Source organism: Aquarana catesbeiana, linkage group LG08 (genome assembly GCF_042186555.1).
Source record: "Aquarana catesbeiana isolate 2022-GZ linkage group LG08, ASM4218655v1, whole genome shotgun sequence".
Taxonomy (NCBI): Eukaryota; Metazoa; Chordata; class Amphibia; order Anura; family Ranidae; genus Aquarana; species Aquarana catesbeiana.
The window spans coordinates 296617093-296639855 of record NC_133331.1 but is presented as its reverse complement, the minus strand read 5'-3'; the positions used below and the strand labels follow the sequence as shown (position 1 = coordinate 296639855).

At 49.3% G+C, this 22763-nt stretch overlaps 1 protein-coding gene across 1 annotated transcript in view; it reads right to left on the bottom strand.

The window, feature by feature from the left end:
* Positions 1–9305: 9305 nt before the first annotated feature.
* LOC141104824 (uncharacterized) overlaps positions 9306–22763 on the bottom strand; it is a 32372-nt gene continuing 18914 nt past the window's right edge. Inside the window, exon 7 of the mRNA XM_073594597.1 lies at positions 9306–10575. Coding sequence (XP_073450698.1) covers positions 9371–10575 — 1205 coding nt within the window. The 3' untranslated portion in view covers positions 9306–9370. The remainder of the gene's footprint in view (positions 10576–22763) is intronic.

Sequence of the window (22763 nt, the reverse complement as noted above, 5' to 3'; positions counted from 1 at the left end):
TCCCAAGTAGACGAGGCAGTGCTTGACTGCTCCCGATGGTTTCCAAATTGAGGAAAAACACACAGTGAGGTCATCATGTTACTGGGGAGGAGGAGGACATAGTAAGGGCAGAAGCTCCTTAGCATATCTGGACGCACCCTCAGACCAGTTATGATACGCTATCATGGATCCTCCTCTTTGGTTCCATATTCCATCCTTGAGAAGTGCTGGTTGGTGGTCATCATCTGTCTTAGGAGATAAATGAGTTTGTAAAATAGATAAATTGATTTAACTGGTGAGTTCATTTCCACCAAGGTGTGTGCACAGATTTGTATTTGTCCATACAGGGGATTTAAGTGACTTTGAACGTGGCATGGTTGTTGGTGTGGAGTATTTCTGGGATTTTCATGCACAACCATCTCTCGGGTTTACAGAGAATGGTGGGAAAAAGAGAAAATATCTGGTGAAAGTCCACCAAACTTTACTCTTGGCACAATGCAGTCAGGCAACCGCCAAACCCAGACATGTCCATTGGATTGCCAGAGAAGCGTGATTGGTCACCCCAGAGAACACGTCTCCACTACTCTAGAGTCCATCGGCGGCGTACTTTACACCACTGCATCAGAGGCTTTGCATCGCTTGGATGCAGCTCCTCGGCCATGGAAACCCATTCCATGAAACTCTCTACGCACTGTTGTTGTGCTATTCTGAAGGCCACACGAACTTTGAAGGTCTGTAGCTATTGACTCTGGAAACAGTTGTGAGCTTCAGTATGCGCTGACCCCGCTCGATAATTTTACGTGGCCTACCACTTCATGACTGAGTTGCTGTTGTTCCCGTTGCTTCCACTTTGTTACAATACCACTAACAGTTGACTGTGACATATTTAGTAGCAAGGAAATTTCAAGGATGGACTTTTTGCACAGGTGGCAACCTATCATGGTACCACGCTTGAATTCACTGAGCTCCTGAGAGCGACCCATCCTTTCACAAATGTTTGTAGAAGCTGTCTGCATGCCGAGGTGCTTCATTCTATACACCTGAATCCAATGATTTGGAGGGGTGTCCCAATACTTTTGGCAATATAGGGTGTGTCATATATATATAGATCTATATCTATACACACAGTATCTCACAAAAGTTAGTACACCCTTCACATTTTTGTAAATCTTTTCTTCTATCTTTTCATGTGACAACACTGAAGAAATGACACTTGTCTACAATGTAAAGTAGTGAGTGTACAGCTTGTATAACAGTGTAAATTTGCTGTCCCCTCAAAATAACTCAACACACAGCCATTAAATGAGTACACCCCTAAGTGAAAATGTCCAAATTGGGCCCAATTAGCCATTTTCCCTCCCCGGCGTCATGTGACTCGTTAGTGTTACAAGGTCTCAGGTGTGAATGGGGAGCAGGTGTGTTAAATTTGGTGTTATCGCTCTCACTCTCTCACACTGGTCACTGGAAGTTCAACATGGCACATCATGGCAAAGAACTCTGAGGATCTGAAAAAAAGAATTGTTGCTCTACATAAAGATGGTCTAGGCTATAAGAAGATTGCCAAGACCCTGAAACTGAGCTGCAGCACGGTGGCCAAGACCATACAGCGGTATAACAGGACAGGTTCCCCTCAGAACAGGCCTCGCCATGGTCCACCAAAGAAGTTGAGGTCACGTGCTCAGCGTCATATCCAGAGGTTGTCTTTGGGAAATAGACGTATGAGTGCTGCCAGCATTGCTGCAGAGGTTGTAGGGGTGGGGGGTCAGCCTGTCAGTGCTCAGACCATACGCCGCATACTGCATTAAATTGGTCTGCATGGCTGTCGTCCCAGAAGGAAGCCTCTTCTAAAGATGATGCACAAGAAAGTCCACAAACAGTTTGCTGAAGACAAGCAGACTAAGGACATGGATTACTGGAACCATGTCCTGTGGTCTGATGAGACCAAGATAAACGTATTTGGTTCAGATGGTGACAAGCGTGTGTGGGGGCAACCAGGTGAGGAGTACAAAGACAAGTGTGTCTTGTCTACAGTCAAGCATGGTGGTGGGAGTGTCATGGTCTGGGGCTGCATGAGTGCTGCCGGCACTGGGGGGCTACAGATCATTGAGGGAACCATGAATGCCAACATGTACTGTGACATACTGAAGCAGAGCATGATCCCCTCCCTTCAGAGACTGGACCGCAGGGCAGTATTCCAACATGATAACCACCCCAAACACACCTCCAAGATGACCACTGCCTTGCTAAAGAAGCTGAGGGTAAAGGTGATGGACTGGCCAAGCATGTCTCCAGACCTAAACCCTATTGATCATCTGTGGGACATCCTCAAATGGAAGGTGGAGGAGCACAAGGTCTCGAACATCCACCAGCTCTGTGATGTCATCATGGAGGAGGGGAAGAGGACTCCAGTGACAACCTGTGAAGCTCTGGTGACCTCCATGCCCAAGAGGGTTAAGGCAGTGCTGGAAATTAATGGTGGCCACACAAAATATTGACACTTTGGGCCCAATCTGGACATTTTCACTTAGGGGTGTACTGACTTTTGTTGCCAGCGGTTTAGACATTAATGGCTGCGAATGGAGTTATTTTGAGGGGACAGCAAATTTACACTGTTATACAAGCTGTACACTCACTACTTTACATTGTAGACAAGTGTCATTTCTTCAGTGTTCAGAGATAGAAGAAAACGTTTACAAAAATGTGAGGGGTGTACTAACTTTTGTGAGATACTGTATATATATTTCTAGGCCTAGAGCTATGATGGCCCATGGCATGGCCTTGTCTCTGAAGACTCACTCGGTAAATAAGGTTGTTAGGGTGGTAAAACACCCGGGGGTACCTCACCATGAACACTGCTAAGCACCTTTTACATTTCCTGTGTCATGAATAGGAACCGTCATGTATGGTTGGGATCTTGGACCATCCATATCGCCTGCATGCTGGATGGCCATGTGCTTGGGAAAAACACACCCACACAGGCTACGACTGACCTGGTATAGGGAAGCACAGAGATGAGGATCTTGGAGAGCAGGGAATACGGGACTCACAGGAACAGGACATTAAATATTAATGTAGCACTACCCCCGCAAGGGCTGCCAGGCAAAGCACATTTGGCACTCGCACCCAGACAGAAGAAATCAGTCCCTTGGCTTTTTGTTTTTGTTATTTTATTAAGGGTAACAACTTGGATGGGGTGGAGGAATTTATGGGCTGCTCAGCTTGACAAAACAACAGATGGGGACAACTTCCTTCCTATGTATAGAGAGAAGATCCCGGACTGTTCTCCTTCCAGTTTTTAAGGATCAGTGGCAAAAGTCCCTTACGGACTATGAGCTCTTAGTCCTCTTTGGAAAATAGCACAAAAGGTTGCAAAACTGCATGCAGGAGTATCTCCTCTCCTCTGTAGAACTGCTCCCAGCCCCACTGCCTGCAGGTACTACCAACCCTCCTGGCGTCTTGTCTACCATCTCACCTGGCTGTTCTAAAGATCTCCCAGGGCAAGGGATAAAAGGGTTAAGCCCAGCGCTGTCTTTTAGAAAGCTTGCAACATGTGGCAGACTCTCCCCTTGTGACACCCTAGGTGTGTTGATGTAGTCACTATCTCCTTCTTGCTCCCACTGCTCACAGGCAAGATTTTTTTTCTCAAACCATTCTGCTGATACGATCTCCTTAAGCCAGCCCGAGCCCAGCCTGGAGGCAAAGGCCCCCCTAGGCCTAGGGGACCCCTCCTAGGCCGACAGCCTCCTCAGCACTCCATCTTCCACCCCACTTCCCTTGCTAGCATGACTCATCCATATTTAAGGTTTGATCTAGCCACCCTGCCGGGACATTCTGCCTGGGGATTGGCCAAGTTCCCTCAAGTTCCCTTTGGGGCGGCACAGTGGTGTAGTGGGTAGCACTCTACCTGCCTGGAGTTTGCATGTTCTCCCTGTGACTGCGTGGGTTTCCTCCGGGTACTCCGGTTTCCTCCAACACTCCAAAGACATGCTGGTAGGTTAATAGGCTTCTGTCCGAAAATTGGCCCTAGTATATGAATGTGAGTTGGAGACCTTGGATTGTAGGCTCCTTGAGGGTAGGGACCGATGTGAGTGTGTACTCATGTTGAACTGGATGGACTGGTGTCTTTATTCAACTTTACTAACTATGTAACTATGTAAGTATACAGATCAGTCCCTCCTGGCCCCTGCCCACTAACTTCCAGAAGCTTCTTCAAACTTCTTGATCCAGGGGAAGGTACCAGAGACCTGCATCTGTGAAGCCATCCAGCCTGACCTAGATTCAGACTCGCATAACCTACACAGGAACCAGAAGAGCTACACGAGGAGTCTAGGACAGGAAGCATACCTATTGCTACTGTCTGGGGAGAACCCAGCCTGTCCACATGTACACCAAAGGTGAGGGCCCTTGGGAGGGCCGAGGTGCAGAGTCTAAAGGAACCACCTGGTCTTCTCCAGTGCTCCTGAAGTTGGAGATGGGTTGCTCTACAGACGATTCCCAGGTTTTGATTCTCTGAACCACCTGAGCAGGCAGCTACTGGGAACTACAGGGATTGCAGGACAGTAGGGAGTACAGCCCAAGCTGGCAGGTATGCATGGAAAGACACGGACAATGGGAACAGGTTATAGATATAACCTGTAGAGATAACCTATAGAGATATACACAGGACAACCAGGAGTGAATTCAAAAGAGACAAACTGGAGTCTTTAGGTGCACTGGGACACAGAGATGGAAACAGACCCTACTGTGGGTATTCCAGCAGGTTACCAGTAATTTGACTGCTGATGCAGATGCTGAGCTTTACTTTGGGTCCACTCAAGGTTCTCATATTTAACTGACGCCCTGGTGAAGAGGGAGTTCCTTTGACCCCCAAAACGCGTTGGCCGTCTTTTAACACAACACGAAAAAATGAACTTGGACTCTTATCACACCTTGCAGGAATTCAGAGGTAAATCACAAAGGGGCTGAAAGCTGGCAAAGACAAACAGAGGCACTGTAAGAGTCCAGGGCTTACTACGCATGCACCAATGGCGCGTTGTCGCAAGAGGAGATCCATGGCAACTGAGCATCACGCCAAAGACGCCTCTGTGTGAAAACCTGCACCTGTGCAGTAGACTTGATGGAAAAAGGCAAGTGACTTCAACCTGATGGAAAAAGGTGGGAAAAAGCCCAGGAGGCGCACAGGAAGTGACTTCAACCTGATGGAAAAAGGCGGGAAAAAGCCCAGGAGGCGCACAGGAAGTGACCTCAAACTTCCCTATATAAGCCCAGCCCAGACACTGCCAAATTGCTGGAATATCTTCAGTCCCCTCTTGTTCCTGTGCTAGTGTGTGATCTGTCTGAACTTGTTGTGACCTGGAAACCTATTTGACTACTCTTGATTGCTGCTTGCCATTGACCTCGGATTTGTACTTTAACCATTCTACTTCTTTGCCCCTTTTGTACTCAGCTGCCAGATTGGAATCGACCCCGGCTTAGATCTCGATCATTCTTCTTCTGATTAACCCTTTTATACTTCGTTACCCAACTGGACTTGACCTCGGCTGGGATCTCGGACTAAGGCTAGTCCCCTACCAATAAAAGGGCTGTGTCTCCCAGCATTCTTCGGAGGCACCTGTTACTGGGTGTTGACCCTGATGCTGATCCTAGTACCCTTTTCTGGCATCCCCATTGTGATATGCTCAGGAGACCTTCCATGAAGAGGGTGAACCTTCTGGACCCTTGTACTCAGCTCCTTTCTGAAGGGCCTAACACCTGCAAGATTCACTTAAATAGGGCCTAGGAGGTGTCCAGTGTTGGTAGCTACCTGTCTATGGTATACAAGTCTGTCCAGCTTAAACCCTCACTAAAGAAGCCTACATTCTGTGTGCCATTGGTCTTTTTCCCAAAAGTCAAGAGGTTCACACTTTTCTCCCCGTAGGGCACTGGGGGAACTATCTCTCCGGAGAGCTTTCCCCTCTTGTTGACCCTTAGTCCTTCACAGCTTCCCCTTCTAATGCTATGGATCTGAGCAAGACATTAATATTGTCTCATTAGACTGGGTAGTTCCTGGCCTTGCCCATCAGTCTTGCTGTGGCAGGGACCCTTCCTACCACAGATTATCAATACCCAGGGCTTCAGTTTGGCTCTCCGGAACCCCATCTTGAATCAGCTTCTTGGGTTCTTGTTTTAGATATAAACTAGGTTCCACAGTGTCTTTGCGTTCCAGAAGATATGGGCGTACTTCCTGCAACAGGAGGACACTAAGTGTACTATTCTCAACCACACTATCTTCCTTAAAGACAATGGATGCTGGCTGCTGAGCGGGTATTTAGCTCCACCTCAGAAGGCTCACAGTGCCCATGTGTTGTTACCTATGTGCCCATGCTCTCTGTGCGGTGTATCTTGAAACCTCCGATCCTGCCGCTGTACCTGCTACCTGTGAATCTGCCCCCTTCCCCCATTCTGGCCCTTTTGCAGAACCATTTTACCTGCTGTTCTTTGTGCCTCTTCCCTGCCCTACTTTTACCTGATTCTGCCTGCTGCTTAGGTCATGTAGCGTAGGAAACTGGGGTCTAGGTTCCCATTGGACTAAGAGAGAATACTATCCAATGCAGTGGCCCCCAAACTACAGATAGCTGGTTGACTTACACTGGTCCTGCAAGGAGAAGGTCCTACAGGTAGGGGTCCCTCGGAGCACATTGGAGGGACCTCTGGTTGCAGTGTGACTGCTATGTTTTGTCTATAATTAAATCTGAATTTCATGTATGTTTTTTTTGCACAGTTATGCCCCGTACACACGATCGGACATTGATCGGACATTCCGACAACAAAACCCTAGGATTTTTTCTGACGGATGTTGGCTCAAACTTGTCTTGCATACACACGGTCACACAAAGTTGTCAGAAAATCCGATCGTTCTGAACGCGGTGACGTAAAACACGTACGTCGGGACTATAAACGGGGCAGTGGCCAATAGCTTTCATCTCTTTATTTATTCTGAGCATGCCTGGCACTTTGTCTGTCGGATTTGTGTACACACGATCGGAAATTCCGACAACTGGTTTTGTTGTCGGAAAATTTTATATCCTGCTCTCAAACTTTGTGTGTCGGAAAATCCGATGGAAAATGTGTGATGGAGCCTACACACGGTCGGAATTTCCGACAACAAGGTCCTATCACACATTTTCCGTCGGAAAATCTGACCTTGTGTACGGGGCATTAACAATGGTCCAGTATGAACCAATCAAATATGCATATTCCATACCTGGCTTGTAGCTGTGGAGAAGGAGAATTACTGTAGTACCACTATTACTACACTGATCCTCGCTGTCTTTTGGGTCCCATGCCAAGCTGCTGCCCATAATTGTAAATATGGGTAGTTATAAGTGCCGGGGCGTGCCATTTGATACCAAGAACAAGTACAAGCTGGTAAACCAAAGCTAATAAGACACAAGATTAAGACTGAAACTAAGACCTACGGCAGTGTTCTCCAAGCCCTTTGTTTGCCTTTATCCGGCCCTTGGGGCACTATTCCATCCACTGACACCAACATTTGGGCATATGTCCTCCTGCTGACACCAGTAAAGGGGCACAACTCTTCCCACCGACACCAATGATGGGGTACTATTCCTCCCGTGGACACCAACGATTGGGCATATTTCCTCCCACTGACACCAATGAAAGGGCCCAATTCCTCCCAATGACACCAACAATGGGGTACTATTCCACCTGTTGGCACCAACAATTGGGCTTATGTCCTCCCACTGAAACCAATGAAGGGGAACAATTCCCCCCAATGACACCAACGGGGCACAATTCCTCCCAAAGACGGGGTACTATTCCTCCCGTTGGCACCGACAATTGGGCTTATGTCCTCCCACTTACACCAATGAAGGTGCATAATTCCTCCTAATGACATCAACAATGGGGTACAGTTCTTCCCAATGACACCAATGATGGGGTACTATTCATCCCATTGACACCAACAATTGGGCTTATTTCCTCCCAATGACACCAATGAGGGGGCACTATGCCATCCACTGATGACAACAATTGGGCATACTGTATGTCCTCTCACTGACACCAATGAAGGGGCACAATTCCTCCCAATGACACCAACAATGGGGCACAATTCTTCCCAATGACTGGGTACTATTCTTCCTATTGACACCAACAATCGGGCATATGTCCTCCCACTGACAACAATGAAGGGGGACAATTTCCCCCAATGACACCAACGATGGGGTACTATTCCGCCCACTAACACCCACAATTGGGCTTATGTCCTTCCACTGACACCAATGAAGGGACACAATTCCTCCCTATGACACCAACAATGGGGTACAATTCTTCCCATGACGGGCTACTATTCTTCCTGTTGGCACCAACAATTGGGCATATGTCCTCCCACTGAAACCAATGAAGGGGAACAATTCCCCCCAATGACACCAACGGGGCACAATTCCTCCCAAAGACGGGGTACTATTCCTCCCGTTGGCACCGACAATTGGGCTTATGTCCTCCCACTGACACCAATGAAGGGACACGAGTCCTCCCAATGACAACAACGATGGGGTACTATTCCTCCCACTAACACCAACAATTGGGCATATGTCCTCCCACTGACACCAATGAATGGGGCCAAATTCCTCCTAATGACACCTACGATGGGGCACTATTCCTCCCACTGACACCAAAGATGGGACATGGCTTACTGGTCTCGGCCTGGCGCCCCCATAGTCTGAAGGACAGTATACTGGTCCTTTGTTTAGAAAGTCTGGAGAGCCCTGACCCAAAAGAAATGAAGACATAACAATAATAGAAATCTAAAAGGTGGACTTCTCAATCAGCTTATTGAAAGAATACCAAGAACATCTTCATCTTTATTTTATGTCAACCGGTAAACATAAAACCTTTTATCAGAAATTGTCGTATTTTTCCACTTTCAACCAGCAGGGGGCTCTCTAAAACAAATGAAGCTGGCTGGCTACAGGCTGGTAACTACCGCACTGAAATGATCAGTCCTGTCATGTAGTCTGTAGCCATGATGTCTTCCTAAGAAGCTTCTGCTGAAGATCAGACTGCACTGTCTACTCTTGCCCGAGTGAGAGCTCTGATGTGTAGAAAGATCGGGGCTTCTGTAAAAAAAAAAAAAAACATTTCCCCGCACTCAGGACAGGAATAGGGTTTCCCCCCCGGTGTGAGCTCTTTGATGTGTGGAAAAATCGGACTTCTCTGAAAAACATTTCCCGCAGTCAGGGCAAGAAACACAGCTTCTCCTCCATGTGAGAACTTTGATGTATAACAATCTCCGAGTTTCTTCTATAAGGTTTTCCACACTCCCCCCCGTGTGAGATCTTTGATGTCTGGAAAGAGTGTCCCCCTGTGCAAAACATTTCCCGCACTCACAGCATTAATGTAACTTCCCTCTTTGAGCTCTTTGATGTCTGGAAAGGTTGGACTTCCCTGAAAAACATTTTAGCTTCTCCCCCGTGTGAGATCTCTGATGTACAACAAGTTCTGAATTTTTTGAATAACCTTTCCAACACTCTGGGCAGACATACAGCTTTTTGGTCACGTGAGATCTCTGATGTCTGGAAAGGTGGGGCTTCTGTGAAAAACATTTCCCGCACTCAGGGCAGGAATAGGGCTTCTCCCCCGTGTGAGATCTTTTATGTACCAGAAGTTCTGAATTTCGCGCATAACCTTTTCCGCACTCTGGGCAGACATAGGGCTTCTCTTCCGTGTGGGATCTCTGATGCCTGGCAAGGTGGGGCTTCTGTGAAAAACATTTCCCGCACTCGGGGCAGAAAAACGGCTTCTCTCCTGTGTGAGTTCTTTGATGTACCAGAAGTTCTGAATTTCGTGCATAACCTTTTCCGCACTCTGGGCAGACATACGGCTTCTCGCCCGTGTGAGATCTTTGATGTCTGGAAAGACTTGGCTTCTCTGAAAAACATTTCCCGCACTCGGGGCAGGAATACGGCTTCTGCCCTGTGTGAGTTCTTTGATGTATAACAAGAGAGGATTTCCTTCGAAAAGGTTTCCCGCATTCGGCACAGTGATTCGACTTCTTGCCCGTGTGCAACCTCTGATGTCTGAAAAGACTGTCCCTCCGTGAAAACAATTCCCCGCACTCACGGCATGAATATGGCTCCTTCTTTTTGTGAGACCTTCGATGTCTGGAAAGATTGGACGTATTTGAAAAACATTTCCCGCACTCGGGGCAGGAATACGGCTTCTCACCCGTGTGAGATCTGTAATGTATGACCAGTTCCGATTTATGAAGAAAACATTTCCCGCACTCAGGACAGGGAAAAAGCTTCTTTCCCGTGTGGGATCTCTGATGTACAGTAAGACTTAATGCAGAGCTAAAACTTTCCGCACATTCTGGACAGGAAAATGTCTTCTTCCCCTGAAGTCTGGCACCAACTCTCCTAGTACGAGATTGCTCAGAGTCAGAGGGATTCCATGGTCTATCCACACTGTGAAGTCCACCATCCATAGTGGAGCTCATTGTCTTTTCTCCTCCACCATCTCCTGTGATGTTCTCATCTTCCATTTTACAACCTGGAGATAAAGTGAGAAGATCCTTTGAGGGTTTCTCCATGGCGTGTCCTGGAAAAATATAAACACATCATCAATAGATATGAGAGGGTTAGTTCACTTCCATCAAGATTCCATCTGGATCAGGTAGATATGAGTGAGGAGATGTTCTCTGTGGAGGCCCCAACCAGCTGGGACTCTTCCCCTCTTCAGTCAAAGGGCCTGATCTGGATCAGGTAGATATGAGTGAAAGCCAAAGTCCGAACAAGCTGGGAATGTTCCCCTCTTTAATCAAAGGGCCTTGTGCCCTCAAACTTGTTACTATACTCTCACAATCTCTGTCAGGACCTCTAGGACACCAGGACTTACAGAGTTCCCTCAAACAAAGCCTTTGTCACGGGACTAATACTCACCGAGGCCGAGATGCCGAGAGCGGCTCGCCCTTACGACCACGCGCACCCAGACCCCTGAAATGGGTACAGAGAGCTGGGGGCACGCGGAGGCACGGGCTTTCGGGAGGTAGGAGGTCCGGGGATAGGAAGCGGGTGCTCTGTAATCTGTAGGCGGGACCAGGAATGGGGACTGAGCCTAGGCAGAGGCAAACTGTAATTATAAACAGAGGTTAATGTGAAGCAGGCAGATCTAACAGTAGGAAGTCCGTTAATGCAGGCCAAGATCACGGGTATCAGGCAATCAGATAGAGACAAGTCCGTAATACAGGCAGAGGTCGGGGTATCAGGCAATCAGATAGAGACAAGTCCGTAATACAGGCAGAGGTCGGGGTATCAGGCAATCAGATAGAGACAAGTCTGTAATACAGGCAGAGGTCGGGGTATCAGGCAATCAGATAGAGACAAGTCCGTAATACAGGCAGAGGTCGGGGTATCAGGCAATCCAGCAGAGTAGTGGTTAACAGGCCAAGGTTTGATACACAGAGACAGGCAGGTAGTGGGTTAATCCGGTAGAGTAGTTAGTTAACAAGCCAGGGGTTGGTACACAGAGACAGGCAGGTATCAGGATATCACAGGCACAGGGAGACAGGGAGAGCTGACGACGAACCAGCAACCCGACTGGGCGCTGGAGCTGTCAGAAATAGTCTCCCTGCCCGGCGAGCGCGTCAGTGTGACGCGCTACCGGGCCCCCGCACGGGCTACGGCGCGCACACGGGGACCGCCGTGCACCCGCGCGCGCGCCGCACCATCAGGCCGCGAACGGGTGTGCGGCGAAGCGCCAGGCCACCGCGCATGCGCCCCGGAGCCCGGCGAGCGGAGACGCTCCCTGGCTCCTGACAGCCTTTGGTCCTCCTCCCAGATCACTTCTACATTTACACGGCCTTGTCAGAGGAGCAGGAACCCATGGGGACTGGGAGGGACATGCTCTTTACCACAAGTCTAGGCACTGGGTCATGGGACAAACAAGAGGTTAAAGTTTTTAGACTTGTAAGCTCTTCACCATAGAACAAGTGACCATAGGCCTAGGCTTCTGGTGATGGGCAGCAATGGAGGAAGCTTGGAGCAGTATTTTCACCTGGAAAAGATAAACCTAAGAAAGGCTCAATCTGTGTTATCATATCTGTGCTACTGTAACTAGGATTGAAACACAACCTGATACTGCCAGCTGAACCCCAGGACGGGTATCAGTACCATTGTCAACCTATTATTGGCTGAGATCACTCAGCTCCCGCCCTACTCTGGACCAATCAATGAGCAGTAACATAGCAGAGATAAGAAAAGAATAATGGCTCACCTGTGCTGATCTCTGTAGGAGTGTCCTCCTCTATAAATGTCCCCGTTATTCCATCCTCCTCCATAGACTGCTGATCATCCCTCACATACCTCTCTTCTTCTTCACCCTCAACTTCACCCATAATCAGATCTTCACCCTAAACCAACGGAATGGCAGCAAAAATAAAACTGTTACACCTACCGTAAAATCCATTTCTTGGAGTCCATTGAGGAACACAAGAATACAAAAACAGTTGGGTTATACTGCCACCTATGGGATGCTGGGACACTGGCACACAGAAAAATTGTGAGGGATAACCCCTCCTCTACCCAGCATGCCTCAGTTTTGTGGTTTTGTGGCAAAGCCACACCAAGGGCAAGAGCACAACACAAAAGGAGTAGGGCATGTGGCGCTCGTAAAAGTAGACGTTACAGGAAGTATAAAAATTGACTGTCTTTCCTCATCTTTTGAGGGACGCAGGAACTCAGTTACAGCCAGAAAGCCCAAAACAGCCTAAATGAAGGGGTGATCAATAGCCACTAACAGGCCAAAAAGGAACTGGGAACTGTCTGAAGCTCTGAACCATCTGAAGGACCGACTCCTGAATTGGAATCAGATGAGAAGAACCCTCGTGCAAGACATTAGAACATGCCAACAACCAAGGGAAGGACACAGAGCCTCAACCTGATCCTCAGACCAAGACAAAAGAGATTACCACGGAGGGGTAGTGACTCCACCTAAAGGAATGCTGAGAATAAACCAGCCAGAGGCTGTAAAACCAAAAACCCACTGAAACAGGTGGAGCCACATAACTACCCAACAGGGAAGAAATAAACCAATAACATGTGGTCAACAGAAAGAAACATTGGGGCAAGTTCCCAAGTAAAAAGATCACCAGAAGGAACCTTTGGCAAAAAAACAAGCCCACAAGAAAAGACCAGCCAATCTACATTGTCCACGTGAAGTCCCAAGCCTCACATTCAAACCCTTAAAATTCAGGGAAGGAAGATGTCAGGAAACGAATACAGCCAATGCTCATTCACATGTAGCTAATGTTCATGCACATGTACCAGCACACAGACAAGCTCAGGATGTTCTTTAGCCTTCCGTGACCTGTGTTCCTGCTTATGTGGACTGATTTTCAGTTGCTGACCCGGCTAGTTCCGGACCTCACTCTGTGGATTTTGAATACTGACCTCGGCTTGTCTGGCTACTCCCTGCTTACTTCCCTGGCGCTGACCTTGGCCTGCTACTGACCTCCCTCTCTTTGCTTCCCTGCTTACTGACCTCGGCCTGCTATTGGACCTCGCTCTCCCCGCTAGCCTGCTACTGACCTGGGCCTGCTACTGGACCTCGCTCTCCCTGCTTTCCTGGTACTGACCACGGCCTGCTACTGGACCCCACACTCCCTGCTTCCCTAGTACTGACCTGGGCCTGCTACTGGACCCCACTCTCCCTGCTTCCCTGGTACTGACCTTAGCCTGCTACTGGACCTCGCTCTCCCTGCTTCCCTGGTACTGACCTCGGCCTGCTACTGGACCTCGCTCTCCCTGCTTCCCTGGTACTGACCTCGGCCTGCTACTGGACCTCGCTCTCCCTGCTTCCCTGGTACTGACCATGGCCTGCTACTGGACCTCGCTCTCCCTGCTTCCCTGGTACTGACCTTAGCCTGCTACTGGACCTCACTCTCCCTGCTTCCCTGGTACTGACCTTAGCCTGCTACTGGAACTCGCTCTCCCTGCTTCCCTAGTACTGACCTCGGCCTGCTACTGGACCCCACTTTCCCTGCTTCCCTGGTACTGACCTTAGCCTGCTACTGGACCTCGCTCTCCCTGCTTCCCTAGTACTGACCTTGACCTGCTACTGGACCTCGCTCTCCCTGCTTCCCCAGTACTGACCTCGGCCTGCTACTGGACCCCACTTTCCCTGCTTCCCTGGTACTGACCTTAGCCTGCTACTGGACCTCGCTCTCCCTGCTTCCCTGGTACTGACCTCGGCCTGCTACTGGACCCCGGTCTCCCTGCCTCCCTGGTACTGACCTCAGCCTGCTACTGGACCTCGGTCTCCCTGCTTCCCTGGTACTGACCTCAACCTGCTACTGGACCTCGCTCTCCCTGCTTCCCTGGTACTGACCTCAGCCTGCTACTGGACCTCGCTCTCCCTGCTTCCCTGGTACTGACCTTGGCCTGCTACTGGCGTTGCTCTCCCTGCCTCCCTGGTACTGACCTTGGCCTGCTACTGGACCTCGCTCTCTCTGCTTCCCTAGTACTGACCTGGGCCTGCTACTGGATCCCGCTCTCCCTGCTTCTCTGGTACTGACCTCAGCCTGCTACTGGACCTCGCCCTCCCTGCTTCCCTGGTACTGACCTCGGCCTGCTACTGGACCTCGCTCTCCCTGCTTCCCTAGTACTAATCTCAGCCTGCTACTGCACCTCACTCTCCCTGCTTCTCTGGTACTGACCTCGGCCTGCTACTGGACCTCGCTCTCCCTGCTTCCCTGGTACTGACCTTAGCCTGCTACTGGACCTCACTCTCCCTGCTTCCCTGGTACTGACCTTAGCCTGCTACTGGAACTCGCTCTCCCTGCTTCCCTAGTACTGACCTCGGCCTGCTACTGGACCCCACTTTCCCTGCTTCCCTGGTACTGACCTTAGCCTGCTACTGGACCTCGCTCTCCCTGCTTCCCTAGTACTGACCTTGACCTGCTACTGGACCTCGCTCTCCCTGCTTCCCCAGTACTGACCTCGGCCTGCTACTGGACCCCACTTTCCCTGCTTCCCTGGTACTGACCTTAGCCTGCTACTGGACCTCGCTCTCCCTGCTTCCCTGGTACTGACCTCGGCCTGCTACTGGACCCCGGTCTCCCTGCCTCCCTGGTACTGACCTCAGCCTGCTACTGGACCTCGGTCTCCCTGCTTCCCTGGTACTGACCTCAACCTGCTACTGGACCTCGCTCTCCCTGCTTCCCTGGTACTGACCTCAGCCTGCTACTGGACCTCGCTCTCCCTGCTTCCCTGGTACTGACCTTGGCCTGCTACTGGCGTTGCTCTCCCTGCCTCCCTGGTACTGACCTTGGCCTGCTACTGGACCTCGCTCTCTCTGCTTCCCTAGTACTGACCTGGGCCTGCTACTGGATCCCGCTCTCCCTGCTTCTCTGGTACTGACCTCAGCCTGCTACTGGACCTCGCCCTCCCTGCTTCCCTGGTACTGACCTCGGCCTGCTACTGGACCTCGCTCTCCCTGCTTCCCTAGTACTAATCTCAGCCTGCTACTGCACCTCACTCTCCCTGCTTCTCTGGTACTGACCTCGGCCTGCTACTGGACCTCGCTCTCCCTGCTTCCATTGTACTGACCTCGGCCTGCTACTGGACCCCGCTCACCCTGCTTCCCTGGTACTGTCCTCAGCCTGCTACTGGACCCCGCTCTCCCTGCTTTCCTGGTACTGACCTCGGCCTGCTACTGGACGACCTCAGCCTGCTACTGGCATTGCTCTCCCTGCTTCCCTGGTACTGACCTCAGCCTGCTACTGGACCCCGCTCTCCCTGCTTTCCTGGTACTGACCTCGGCCTGCTACTGGCGTCGCTCTCCCTGCTTCCCTGGTACTGACCTCAGCCTGCTACTGGACCTCACTGTGCCTACTTCCCTAGTACTGACCTCGGCCTGCTACTGGACCTCACTGTGCCTACTTCCCTAGTACTGACCTCGGCCTGCTACTGGACCCCGCTCTCCCTGCTTCCCTGGTACTGACCTCGGCCTGCTACTGGACCTCACTGTGCCTGCTTCCCTGGTACTGACCTCAACCTGCTACTTGACCAAGCTTCTGTCTTACTGTGTATGACCCTGGCTCATCCTGACTATGTCTTTGATCCTGGCAGTCACCTGCTACCCAGCTACCAGCACCCGTGCCTTTTTGGGCCTTGTATCTCTGTCACCACCTTCAGGGGTGCTCAGACCAGACCTGCAAGGAAAGCCCTCTCGTCAACTCGGCCTCCAACCAAGGTACGTGGCAGAAAATTCCATAGGAAGGATGAGGTTGTCTGGCCAGATATCATACTAAGGTTTGCTAAGTGACCTCAAAACTGGTAGAGAACTCAAGGGTACAAATTCTGAAGTCATCCTGACTGAAAAAGGACCCTACAAGAACCCTTACCTGACTCTAAATCAGAGATGGTAATGGAGACAAAGCCTGGCTTGATTTAAAGCCTCAGGACCAGAGAAATACTCTGCAGGCAATGGTGTCAGAGCACACTGATGGCTCTATGAGTAGAATGCCCCTGAATGCAATCATCTATGAAGTTCTGAGTGGATGTGAAGGTCCCAAGACCAACAGAGCTCTGTTGTGAAGACCAACAGAGCTGAGGAATCCTCTGATGTTGACAGCATTACAATAAAGCTTGTCCATGTCATCCAGATTAAAGGTTCCATTTCCTTTTGGGAATACCAGGGAAACACTCACAGAACGGCTGGGGGAGTTTGGGCTGAAGTCACCCATGGCAGCAGGACTGTCCTCTTTGTGTCTTAGTAAAGTTTTGTTGCTTCTGTGCAGTTGTAATGCAACCAGGTCTGATGTGAAGGAAGACCTAAGGGTACTCCGAAACCTGGGCAGCTGGTGCTGATGGGGGGGTTTAGGCAGGTGGATGTGACCAGGTCACTCTAGGTGTGCAGTGGAAATAGACTGAAAATCCATTTGGTGCTTTAGGAGCAGCAGTATGATGCGGCTTCCTCCAGGCCTCACTCCATTAGTGCTTGGTCCCTCACAGATAGCTCTTGCTAGCTCATACCAGTGCTGGTGGAATATTTGAAAATGTGCTTAACGGTGATTGGAGCTGTACCATGGCTCTGGATCCAAAGAACGCACTGCGGCTAATTAACACAGTGCACTAAGGTCTATAAAGTGCCACAATGCAAAGCCTAGAACTCAAAGGTCTCATTCCAGGGTAGCCCCAACACATCCCATCCAGTAGGGTCAGGTATGACTTCCAAAGCCGTTTCTGGGAGAACGCTGATCCTCAAAGCCACTATACGGGGACCAGCTCAAGCAACAATGTTAGTGAAAAATCTTAAAAGTCAAGAAGACTAAAAAGAGTGGAGCTCAAAAGGCGTCCATCCTCAAGACACTCGCAAAAAACGAAGGTATGCTGTGTACTGGGGGGTCTTATGGGGTACAATATTTATTTGCTAGTCTCCCACCCTCCTGGAGGTGGCAGTATTAGAGTGAGGGTAGCTCTAATTGTGAGTGGATTCCCCCAGATATTCAATATATATATTTTTTTTGCAGGTGGCAGTATTACCTACATTTCTGAATTCCTATGTCTCTCAATGGCCAAGAAAGAAAATAATTTATAAAATAGAAGTATTTATGATGTGAGATCACATAGAAAATATCATCTTGTAGAGTCCACACATCGTCTCCACATGTCAGAGTGTTCAATCACTTTATGTTCTCGACCCTCAACTCCACCTACCTGATGATGGTGAGGGATGGTGTGATCTTCCTGTGTGGAATCCCGGGAATACAGAGGACGGGGACATCTCTCTGGTGGGTTCCCATTACTGGATCCATCTGTAGGAAACACACACACTGACTGAATACATTGTTTCTATGTGTTTATCAGATGATGGGGGATCTAGGTGGATCCTCCGTACTGCTCTCTCCTTTACAATAAAGTCTCCTCTTACCCGGTGATGTGAGGGGCGGCTGATTGTCCATCATGACGTCCTTGTAGAGATCCTTGTGTCCTTCTAAATACTCCCACTCCTCCATGGAGAAATAGACAGTGACATCCTGACACCTTATAGGAACCTGACACACACAATGATACAGTCACCATCCAGACACATCCCTTGTCTGTTACTGGATAATGTCCCAGAATTCCCAGAATCCTCCTCACCTCTCCTGTCAGCAGCTCCATCATCTTCTTGGTGACTTCTAGAATCTTCTCCATGTTGTGTCTCTCAGGTTTTAGGGAGTCACATGGAGGCACTGTGATGGTCATATGATCACCTGACTTCACAAGAGGAAATCTCTGTATTGGAGAACCAATAGGAATATTATGTTAGAATCCCAGAATCCTCCTCACCTCTCCGGTCAGGTCTGTGTTTTATTAATAGAGATAAGAGTGATGTCATGTGACCTCCCAGAATCCTCCTCACCTCTCCGGTCAGGTCTGTGTTTTATTAATAGAGATAAGAGTGATGTCATGTGACCTCCCAGAATCCTCCTCACCTCTCCGGTCAGGTCTGTGTTTTATTAATAGAGATAAAAGTGATGTCATGTGACCTCCCAGAATCCTCCTCACCTCTCCGGTCAGGTCTGTGTATTATTAATAGAGATAAGAGTGATGTCATGTGACCTCCCAGAATCCTCCTCACCTCTCCGGTCAGGTCTGTGTTTTATTAATAGAGATAAGAGTGATGTCATGTGACCTCCCAGAATCCTCCTCACCTCTCCGGTCAGGTCTGTGTTTTATTAATAGAGATAAGAGTGATGTCATGTGACCTCCCAGAATCCTCCTCACCTCTCCGGTCAGGTCTGTGTTTTATTAATAGAGATAAGAGTGATGTCATGTGACCTCCCAGAATCCTCCTCACCTCTCCGGTCAGGTCTGTGTTATTAATAGAGATAAGAGTGATGTCATGTGACCTCCCAGAATCCTCCTCACCTCTCCGGTCAGCAGGTAGATGATCTCCAGGGTGAGGTTTAGTATCTTCTCAGTCATGTGACTCCGGTCCTCCTCCATCCTCATTGGTCATGTGATCTATACAGGTTTCCTGTAGACCAAAAATTGATAACAGAGAATGATCTGTACTGGTTGTACAATATTGTACAAGGGTTTCTGTCATGTAAGAACGGTCCAGAGTGAGATTACACACAGAGGAACATTCACTTTAGTGTTTGATAAGGTTTTGGGGTACAACCCTTCATGTCCAAATAAGACCCCTATCCTCCGCACATCTCCAATATGAAGAGAATGTTCCGACCCCATAGGTGGGGGAATGTTCTGCCCCTGAGGAGGTTAATCTAGGTTTCCACACAGAATTTTTATTATTATACAGGATCACTGACAGTTTATGCAGCACATTACAACACGAGGGCAGACAGTACAGTTACAATACAATATAATACAGGAGCAATTAGAGGGCCCTGCCCTTACAATCTAGGAGGAAGGGTCAAGAGATACCAAAGGTAATAACTGGGGGGGATTGACAGAGAGGGGTGGAGGACACTGAATGGAGGCCAGTGGAGGGATTGGCAGAGAGGGGTGGAGGACACTGAATGGAGACCAGTGGAGAGATTGGTAGAGAGGGGTGGAGGACACTGAATGGAGACCAGAGAAGGGATTGGTGGAGAGGGGTGGAGGACACTGAATGGAGGCCAGTGGAGGGATTGGCGGAGAGGGGTGGAGGACACTGAATGGAGACCAGTGGAGGGATTGGTAGAGAGGGGTGGAGGACACTGAATGGAGACCAGTGGAGGGATTGGCGGAGAGGGGTGGAGGACACTGAATGGAGACCAGTGGAGGGATTGGTAGAGAGGGGTGGAGGACACTGAATGGAGACCAGTGGAGGGATTGGCGGAGAGGGGTGGAGGACACTGAATGGAGGTCAGTGGAGGGATTGGCAGAGAGGGGTGGAGGACACTGAATGGAGACCAGTGGAGGGATTGGTAGAGAGGGGTGGAGGACACTGAATGGAGACCAGTGGGGGGATTGGCGGAGAGGGGTGGAGGACACTGAAGGGAGACCAGTGGAGAGATTGGCAGAGAGGGGTGGAGGACACTGAAGGGAGACCAGTGGAGAGATTGGCAGAGAGGGGTGGAGGACACTGAATGGAGACTAGTGGAGGGATTGGCAGAGAGGGGTGGAGGACACTGAATGGAGACCAGTGGAGAGATTGGCAGAGAGGGGTGGAGGACACTGAATGGAGGCCAGTAAAGGGGGGAAGAGCCTATGTAAAGGTAAGCCAATAAGAAAAGAGTTGGAGTAGTCCAGGTGAGAGATAGCCAGGGAGTGAATCAGTAGCTTTGTGGTGTTATTGGTTAGGAAGGGGAGTATTTTGGAGATGTTGTGGAGGTTGAGGAGATGTGAGTGTAGAATGGAGCCAGAGGGTGATTGTAGTATTTGCAAGGGAACAGGGTCCAGGGAGCAGGTGGTTAGGTGGGGGTTAGAAAAAAAGTATAGCAACCTCATTTATAGTAGCGGGTTAGAATGGGGGAAGTAATGATTGTACCTGCAGACATGGAGTGATAAGCTAGGGAGGTAACTGCACATTGGAGATCTCCTCATGAATTGTATCAGTCTTATCTTTGAAGAGATTGGCGATCTCCTGGACAGTGGGTGAGTTAGTAGATGGAGGCAGTGGAGGACAAAGTAGAGTTAAAGGTAGAGAACAGTTGGCAGGGACTGGATGAGAAGGTGTTAAAGAGATAAAATAGGTCTGCTAGGCAGCCTGGAAGTAGGAATTGTATTTTTTGAGGGCAAATTTATATTGGTTGAAATCTTTCTGGGACTTAGTCTTACACCACAAGCGCTCAAAGCATGCGGCTATGATTTTTGAGACTTCTGGTGTCATCTGTTTGCCAAGGTTTTAGGGGTCGGGTCCTGATTCTGTGTGTAGTGAGGGGGGGTCAGTGTATCCAGGGTGGAGGACAGGAATCTGGTTTTAAACAGAAGCACTTAGGTTGGGACAGGACAAAGGTGAGATTTTGTCATAGAGGTGATCAGTAGCAGAATAGAGAAGACAAGGGCTGAGGTGGGGAAGGTTTCTATGGGTACCTGTTAGGCGAGAGGAGGTGGAAGACTGGGAGAGACTGGGAGAGAGTGAAACTAATATAGCGGTGTTCAGAGAGAGGCTTGTTGGAAAGGTTCTACAAGGTACATAGATAGGAGATCACAAGGTTGAGGATGCTGCCATCAGAGTGAGTAGAAGCATGTATACATTGCTTCAGGTGAATGGAGGAGGTTAGACTGCGAAGTTTAGAAGTAGCAGGAGTGTTACTATTACCAGGGATGTTGACGTCACCGAGAATGATTGTGTGGGTTTAAGAAGAGAGAAAGTAGGGTAGCCAGGCAGAGAAGTCATCAAGGAAGGTTGATACCAGTCCAGGGGGCCGGTAGATGACAAAAACTGGAGAACTGGAGAAAATAGATAAATAGAAATACAAAAAAAAATGGCCCTAGTATATGAATGTGAGTTGGGGACCTTGGATTGTGGGCTCCTTGAGGGTAGGGACCGATGCGAGTGTGCAATATATGTGTGGAGCACTACGTAAATTGATGGTGCTATATGGGTACCATAAATAATATATAATAGAGGAGTATCTGAATGAGACACAATGTACTGGGATAGGGACAATTGTAGACACACACCCACACTCAGGTTGAACTGGATGGACTGGTGTCTATTCAACCTTACTAACTATGTAACTATGTGCCTCAAATGAGGAGTGTGTCCGAGGGAGGTGGGTGAAGTACCTGATAGGTGCTGCGTGAGGCTAGAAGGATACCTACTCCGCCTCCCTTCCGTCCACTGAGTCTGGGAGAGTGAGTCCAGAATCATGGGAGAGGGAAGCAGGAGAAGCAGTGTCGGATTCATGAAGCCAGGTTTCAGTAATGGCGAGTAGGTTTAGGGAATTTTTGATAAAGAGGTCGTGGAGGGCGGTGAGTTTGTTACAGACAGAGCGGGGGCATTTCAGAGGGCACAGAAGAGGAGGCTGGTTTTGGGAAGAAGAGGGATAGAAACTAAGTTCTGTGGATTGCGGTGGCTGCTGCCAGAGGGCAAGGGGGTGATGGGAGATTTGGGCACAGTTAAACGATGGAGGTTCAGGGTTTGGGTTTTAATCTCCAGAGGTTAGGAGAAGCAGAAGGATGAGCATGTCCCACATTAATTACATGGGTTCTGTGGCTGATTAAGGTGGTAATTAAACTCACTTGGTGTCTTATCTGAATTAAATCAGCCTCAGAACTCGTGTAATTCATATGTGTTCGGGTTTAAAGGGATGAGGTGGCAACCCTAGTCACAGTGACTATGGAGGAAGAGGACGGACATGACGGGGGGGTTACTGGGTGTGAATAGAAAATAATATACAAGGTAATACTGACATATAATCACATACATAGGATGGACTTGTGTCTTTTTCCGACCTCACCAACTATGTAAGATCTTATTACCTCCTCTACTGCCACTTCCAGCAACATCTCCTAATTCCTCCCGACTCACCGCTCACCCGAAACTTCCTGTCTGTACCTGATATAACTTCCTGTCTACCCTGACATCACTTCCTGTCTTCCATAGAGACTTCCTGCCTGGGTACAAGTGAGATCACCACCTCGTGGAGCTCAGAGGAACTGCAGCCCCCGAGAAACGTCTCGTAGTGTGAACACGGCCTTGTGCTGTGTGTGTATGTACTGTATATCCTTATAGATGCATGATACGAGTCAAAACACCCAGGAACTAGAGCAGCTTCTGGTGGCACTGTGGTCCTCGGACTTGAATGGTGTAGTTCCAATTAGAGTTGCCACCACCTCATCCCTTTA